Below are 7,358 nucleotides of genomic sequence, written 5' to 3' on the forward strand. Positions count from 1 at the left end.
CAAATGGATGTTAAGAGTGCATTCTTAAACGGTGACCTACGTGAGGAAGTGTATGTTGAACAACCACCCGGTTTTAAGAATGCTGCACTTCCAAACCATGTATACCGGCTAAACAAAGCTTTATACGGTCTAAAGCAAGCACCTAGGGCCTGGTATGATACACTAACCGCATTTCTATTGGAACATGATTTCACCATCGGTTCAGTGGATAAGACTTTGTTCAAATTTGAAAAGAAGGAACATATCCTACTTGTTCAAATATATGTAGATGATATCATTTTTGGCTCAACCGATCCTAAGTTATGTGATAAGTTCTCAAAAATGATGACTGACAAGTTTGAAATGAGTATGATGGGAGAATTAAGTTTCTTCCTAGGTCTTCAGGTTAAACAACTCAAGGAAGGAACCTTCATAAGCCAACCTAAGTACACCAAGGAGCTATTAAAGAAGTTCGGGATGGACACCTGCTCCTCGGCGGCTACTCCAATGAGCTCATCAGTTAAGCTGGATAGGGATGATGAAGGCCAATCGGTAGACCAGATTGCATACCGGGGCATGATCGGTTCCCTACTGTACCTAACAGCGAGTAGACCGGACATCCTGTTTGCAGTTGGTGTGTGTGGGAGATTTCAAGCAAATCCCAAACAATCCCACTACACAGCCGCAAAGAGGATACTGAAGTATCTGAAGGGCACACCTGATGTCGGTCTGTGGTACCCAAAGGACTCATCATTCAATCTAACGAGCTACTCAGACGCAGACTATGCAGGGTGTAAGATTGACAGAAAGAGCACCAGCGGAACATGTCAGTTCCTTGGTGACCGACTGGTGTCATGGCATAGCAAGAAACAGACATCGGTGGCTACATCAACCGCAGAGGCTGAATACTTGGCGGCCGGAAGTTGCTGTTCTCAACTTCTCTGGATCCAACAGCAGCTGAAGGACTTCGGTATCATAGCCGAAGAGTCTCCGATCTTCTGTGACAACACAAGTGCCATTGCGATTACCTACAACCCGGTTCTTCACTCCAGAACCAAGCACATCGACATAAGGCATCATTTCATTCGAGAGCATGTCACGCTGAAGCATATCCGGCTGGAATACGTACCGACCGATCAACAAGTAGCCGATATCTTCACGAAGCCTCTACAGGAAGCTAAGTTCTCTCAATTCAGACTTACTCTCGGTTTAACCGACATTAGTCAGATCCTTCCTAAGGATGCTTAAAAGGAAAACCGGCTTCGACAGATAAAACAGGTAGTTCTTCTTAAGCTGTTGATTTTTGAATTCTCAAGATGCCTATGGAAGAACCGTCCAGTTCATCAGATGGAGTAAACCGACCGGCTACTTGGTGGAAACACCAACTAACCGCATCGGGATGAACAACTGATAACTGACCGGTTCGGAAGCAGGTCATCCTAGATTATTTGAATTTCACAGATGTGGAACAACTACCAATGTTTGTAGATATCTGTTCTGAAATGTTGCTTTTTTTAAAGAAAACTGGTCGCGCCTAAAAAGACGTGAAGATCTTTTGATATCTTTCATAGTTCAGGCCTATGACCGACACCTAGACTGCAAACATACCTATTTTTATGCAAAACCTTTTATCCTGCAGTTAATACATGTCATTCCATTTAATGCTTGGACAATAGGTTAGCCCCTAAACTAGTATTTAAGAGAGGCAAACACTCACCACAATACTCACAAGTCACAAGAACATCCTCTCACTAAGGCAACCTAACCATGTCTCAATTCCCAAACATCCTCCAAGTAGATTTTGAATCCTGTACTGGTACCGAACACTATGAGGTGTATCGGATGATCAAGAAATTGGAAGATACTGGCCTCCAGTATTTTCTGGATGACAAGCAAAATATCTACCCTGAATCCGTCATGGAATTCTACTACAATGCCAGGGTATTCCGGGGCACACCCCATTTTGATACCCACATCTAATCCAAGGTTGGGGGTATAATTTTCGACTTCACCGAGCAGGACTTTGCTCGGTGCTTCAGTCTGCCTAAGCAAGGGATCACAGACCTCAACCCCCTGCAGACATTAAGGCTGAGGTTTCCCTCTCCTTTGCCCGGTCAGATGAGCCTGTTAATGATCATGGCTCTAAGTCTCTCTTGAGGGCTGAGTATCAGCTTCTCAATGATGTAATAGGAAGGGGCATCTTTGGAAGAGATGTCACCAACACTTATTGCGTGGCAAGTTTCAATATGATGGCGGCCATCATTACCGGCACGCCGGTGAATTGGTCCCGGGTGCTGTTCGACACCTTAGTTTGGATGATTAACATCCAGTCAGTCGGTCTTATTCCCCAAATAAGCACCCTTATGGTGGAACTCGGTGTTCCAACCTGTCCTGGCGAAGGCTTGAACCAAGCCCAGGTGTTAACCAGAGAGATGACCGATTCTTTCTATAGTCGGTTTGAAAGAGAATGGAGGAGGAGAAACTTCAACCCTCCTCGTGAGGTTAACTCGGGCGCTCGCTAAGTCACTTCTTCTTGCATCCGGTCGTTTTGCAGCATGTACCGGATGAAGACTTAACCAACTCAAATTTGACCATATCGGCTTCATCCATGTCTATTTCAGTTTTATTTATGTCTACTTCATCTTTCACATATGTCATTTTCGGCATTGTCTCTACCATTTTCGGTTTCTATCTAATCAATATCGTTTATGTATTAAATGCATTTAATGACAAAATCCCAATTAATGAGATAACTCCCAACCACCCGCACATTTAATTTCCAACTAATCTGGTCACTTTCCAACAAATACTTACCTCGGGCTTTGCAAACCGCCACTTCCCCATGCACTTTGAAAAGGAAAAGATTCTTTTCCTTAATAAAACAAAACTGACCATCAATGCTCAGATTTTCCCTCCAAAACCGATTCTATATAAGGAGCCATCCTCCTTTCATTTTATCACATCCCAAATCACTTGTATTCCTCTTGAATCTCTCTCTCTACACCATAATCATGCCAAGCCGAACTTTGGGAAACTTTCTAAGTGTCAATTTCGACTCATGTATGGCCGAATGGGACTATGACCATCCAAAGAAACACATGTTTGAAAGCCTTATTGTTACCGGTCTTCAATCTTTCCTTTACGAATCCGGTCCTATACTGACTGAGGATGTCAAGGAATTCTTCATAAATTCCATCAACTGGGGTGATTGCATTGTCACCACTGTAAGGAATCATACCTTCCGGCTTGATGAAGCCGAATTTACCACCCTCTTCAATCTGCCCAAAGAAGGGTTCTCTGATTTTCCGGCCATGGAGGGAACTGATGAATACTACTATGGGTTCCACTGCTCTGCAACCTTCGATACGGTGGAAACCCATGGGTTAAAAACCCGCCTCAGTCGTAGTACTCAGCTACTTCTTGAGATTGTCACTCGATCCATTCTGTGCCAATCTCAAAATCAGCGGTATTCAAAGAATACCTATAATATCATGACCCACATCTACAACCACACGCCCATCAATTGGTCAGCGGTCCTCTTTCAAATCTTGAGGAAAATGGTGCGGACCAAGAAAGGTCTCGGCTTTGTACCTCACATCAGCAAGTTCATTCTCAAGTACCGGCCAGATTTTGGACCGGGCACACCGACATCCCCCTCAAACATTCTTGATAAAGATGCGGTGGTGGAAAAGTATTCCAGAATGGTGCTTACTGCTTAAATGTCTTTGCTTAAATGTCTTTCTTTCATCCTATCGGTTTCCATTCTAAATAAAAAATATCGTTTCAGTTTCAATGATCATTTCTCTTTATTCTTTGCACATCTATCTAAATAATCGGCTTAACCTCGCTCTTATCCGGTATCATAAAGTCTACTTAAAACTGTTAAACGCCGATAAATCAAAATATCTAAATAAAACTAGAAACCGATCAATCATTCGGCCTCAAAGATAAGAATATGTCATCCATGACATAGACAAAATTTTGGAGGGAAATCTCCCGCTCAAAGCTGCCGCCCACCGTTTCATATGTAACCGCCAACAGTTTGGCGTCTTTTCACTTTGGAGGGAAATTTCCCGCCCATTCATGATGGGACGGTTGGGTTTCCAAACCGTGCCTATAAAAGGGGGCCTTCGGTCATATTTTTCATTCTCACGCAAATTCACTTTCTCTCTCTAAGCTTCCTAAACTCTCTGAAGCCGATTTCTCTCATTCTCAAACTCTTCAACATGGGTCGTGATTCGGCGTTATTCAAACTTTACTCTCAAGTGGACTTCGAGGAGATTCGGCAGAATGGAACGACCGAGGCAAAGGAGGTCATTGACCGGCTGATTAAAACCGGTCTGGGATACTTTCTAGATGGTCCTCACGTAATTTACAAAGAAGCGGTCGAAGAATTCTTCAAAACCGCAATCATCTCCTACGACAGGATCATCGCAACGGTTTGCGGTTCCCAAATCGAGATCACCGAAGCAGTGGTGGCCGAGAGTTTGTGTCTCCCAACTACCGGCGAGGACGCAACGACAGCAATAGACGATGATACTTTTGAGACGGCTCGCCACCTCTTATCGGCAACCAATAAGCCGATCACTACATCCGGAAAGAAACAGATGCTGAAACCGGAGTATATCCCGGCGTGTGACGTTTTTGCCAGGGCAATACTGGCAAGGGGAGGAAATTTCAGCAACCTCACCAGAGACAAAATCAAAATGATATTCGGTCTGATGGAAGGAAAAGAGGTCAACTGGGCAAGATCAGTATTCAGCAACCTCATGGACATGGTAAGACCGGATTCAGCCAGGTCGTGGGGGTATGCCGTGCAACTCGGTAAGATCTTCCTACACTTGAACGTCAACGTCGGTCCCGGTGTTGGGCTAATAAAACGCTGCATCATTCGATCGAGGCAATTCCTTCCAAGAACGCAGTCGGCCTCCAGTTCCACAGGTGGCCGAAAGAAGAAAGCCGCACAGAAAGATGCCCCGGCAAAAGCAAAGACCGGAGGAAAGAGGAAAGAAAAGATAACTTTCGAAGACCCACCGCAGCAAGCGGAAGATGAGGAGTGGGCCCTAGAGGAAACCGACACGGAGTGGACCGAAGATAGAACGGTCCATGAAGACGATAATTCGGCTCGAAGTCCGAACGATGCCGAACAAAACGCCAATCCTGAGACAACCGAGGGTGAAGAAGGGGTTGATACTGGAGCTGATGAAGGCTACAACCAGGAAGAGGCCGATGAGGCCGAGGCCGAAAGATTAGCCCAGAATATCTTTCGGGGCATTAACAAGCGAGACGAGGACGTTATAGACTTGTACTTGGAGTGGCATGAGCACCGGTTCAATACAAAATATAAAGATATCCTACCGGACCTCCAGCAACAGAATTACTTAGCAAGATTGGAGGAAGTAGAGGACATGATCCTACGTCTCACAAGATCCAATACCATTCAGGAGGTACAATGCCGAACCTGTCTCCTGATACCGAGAAGCCACCTTCGGAAACTAAGAAGGCGCATCCGGAAAATTACGGAGGAATATACCGAAGGGGGGTCGGTATCTACCGTAGCGCCGCGAGTATTAGCAAAGCTCGAAAAAGGCAAACTGGAAATACGTCAAGAGATAGAGCGGCTAGAAGCAATATGCAATCAAAAACAAGTTCCGGTATATACCGCTCCGGTCATCGAAGAATTTCCAATTGACTGGACAACACCTTCAAGAGAGGAAGCTGAGACACCAAGGGATATTGAGGCACCGGTGCAAGAAGATGTTGAGGTACCGACTTCAAAAATTGTTGAGGTACAAATGTTAGAAGATGTCGAAGTACCGATCCTGGAAAATGCGGTACCGAACTTGGAGGAGGCGGTCACATTAGAACCTCCTAATGAGAATGCTGCACTGATAGACTCCGGTGAGAGAGGCGATCAAGATCCCACCGAGCAGTCAACTCCTACTCCACCACCGGAAGTCACCGTTTCAGTTCCCCCTAAGGAATGGATTGATAACCGGCTCCAAGAATTTGAAGCATCTGTTTCGGGGCGGATTGATGACCAACTTAAGAAGTTTGAAATGTCCATATCAGGGCAGCTTGAAGACCGGCTTCAAAAGTTTAAAGCATCAATATCGGAGCAGATTGATGACCGTGTACTTGAACACGAAGTGTCCAAGCTTCAACCGTTCAAGGAATGTTGCAATAAAATATTTGATTCGGCCATGCAGTTCGCCGATGTGACAAAACAGCTTGTGGATCAACATCAAGCACGCCTAGCAGAACTCAGCACCGGGCTGTGGGAAGAGGCCGGTGAGCGCGAAAAATGTGCTCAGCATACCGCAGCTCTAGAGGGTATAACTTCGTACTTAAAGAAGGATTTCGAACGGGTCGACACGACAATTGACCGGGTCTCAGTGCTGGAAAAGACAAATGAGACTCTCGTGGCCGAGGTAAAGGCACTCACCGAACAGATGGCCGAAATTCTGAAAGCTAAGGAAAACGCGGATGCCGCGGCTCTAGAGGCGGATGCCCAAATAGCTAAAAGGGTCCAGGATGAGCTAAACGCCGAAGCCAGCAAGGATAAAGAGGCGCCGCGATCGTCTCAGCTGACCGAAGCCGAATTGGAGGCCGAAAGAATAAGAAGGGCCGAGATCCTATATCCAGGGTATGCTGCGAAAGTGGCCAGTCAGGCTGCGGAGGATGCCGCACGACTGGAAAGGGAAGCACAAAGGCTGGACGGATTTGCAAAGGAACACGAGAAGAAAAAGAAAGTGGCCGCTTCCGCTTCAACACCAGACGCCTCAGCTTCAGCACCGAAGAAGAGAAAGAGGCCGGCTCCTAAGAAAGTTCAGATTGTAGAGATGCTCAATAAAATCTCTGAACCGGCCACTACGGGTACTTCGCAGCAAGCCGACCTAGTCGAGGACGAAGTCGAAGAGCAGCTGCGGTCCCGGCATAAAAGACAACGTCCCTCCCAACAGACCAGGCAACCGCAACCGCCACCGCAACTGAAGAAAAAGAAGAGCGCCTATGAATTCACAGACTCTGAATAGGGACTATCCTTCTTTTTCTCATTTGCCTTAGTCCTTATATATGCTTTGTCTTTTCCGGTTATCTATAAATATATATATAAAGTTATTTTTGAATACCGGCCTTATTTTGCATTTCTACTTAGTTTTGATAATTTTAAATAAAATAATCAAAAAGGGAGAAATTGTTAGATAAAAGATAGAGATTCTTCCAAACCTTCTCCCTCAAAATTTTTCGAAAATTCTCTAAGTCTTTTTCAAAAAAACGGCCAAACAAAACAACCGGCCTACGGTTGCAAACTTACATGATTTTGATAATTTTAAATAAAATAATCAAAAAGGGAGAAATTGTTAGATAAATTCATACCG

The 7,358-nt window shown here is 45.1% G+C and overlaps 1 protein-coding gene across 1 annotated transcript; it reads left to right on the forward strand.

The window, feature by feature from the left end:
* Positions 1 to 2,228: 2,228 nt before the first annotated feature.
* LOC124943422 (neurofilament heavy polypeptide-like) lies at positions 2,229 to 7,013 on the forward strand. The gene is made up of 4 exons (XM_047483927.1): positions 2,229 to 2,480; positions 5,019 to 5,284; positions 5,483 to 6,113; positions 6,456 to 7,013. The coding sequence occupies exons 1-4, from the start codon at positions 2,229 to 2,231 to the stop codon at positions 7,011 to 7,013; spliced, it is 1,707 nt and encodes a 568-aa protein (XP_047339883.1).
* The last annotated feature ends 345 nt before the right edge of the window (positions 7,014 to 7,358 follow it).

Source organism: Impatiens glandulifera, chromosome 6, assembly GCF_907164915.1.
Source record: "Impatiens glandulifera chromosome 6, dImpGla2.1, whole genome shotgun sequence".
NCBI classification, from domain to species: domain Eukaryota; kingdom Viridiplantae; phylum Streptophyta; class Magnoliopsida; order Ericales; family Balsaminaceae; genus Impatiens; species Impatiens glandulifera.

Excerpts from the sequence above, each read along its gene's own strand:
- LOC124943422 (XM_047483927.1), top strand. The coding sequence starts at position 2,229 with ATGGCGGCCATCATTACCGGCACGCCGGTGAATTGGTCCCGGGTGCTG. Across the intron at positions 2,481-5,018 it reads ACTTCAACCCTCCTCGTGAG|CAAGCGGAAGATGAGGAGTG; the intron begins GTTAACTCGGGC and ends GACCCACCGCAG. Across the intron at positions 6,114-6,455 it reads CGGAGCAGATTGATGACCGT|GAAAACGCGGATGCCGCGGC; the intron begins GTACTTGAACAC and ends CTGAAAGCTAAG.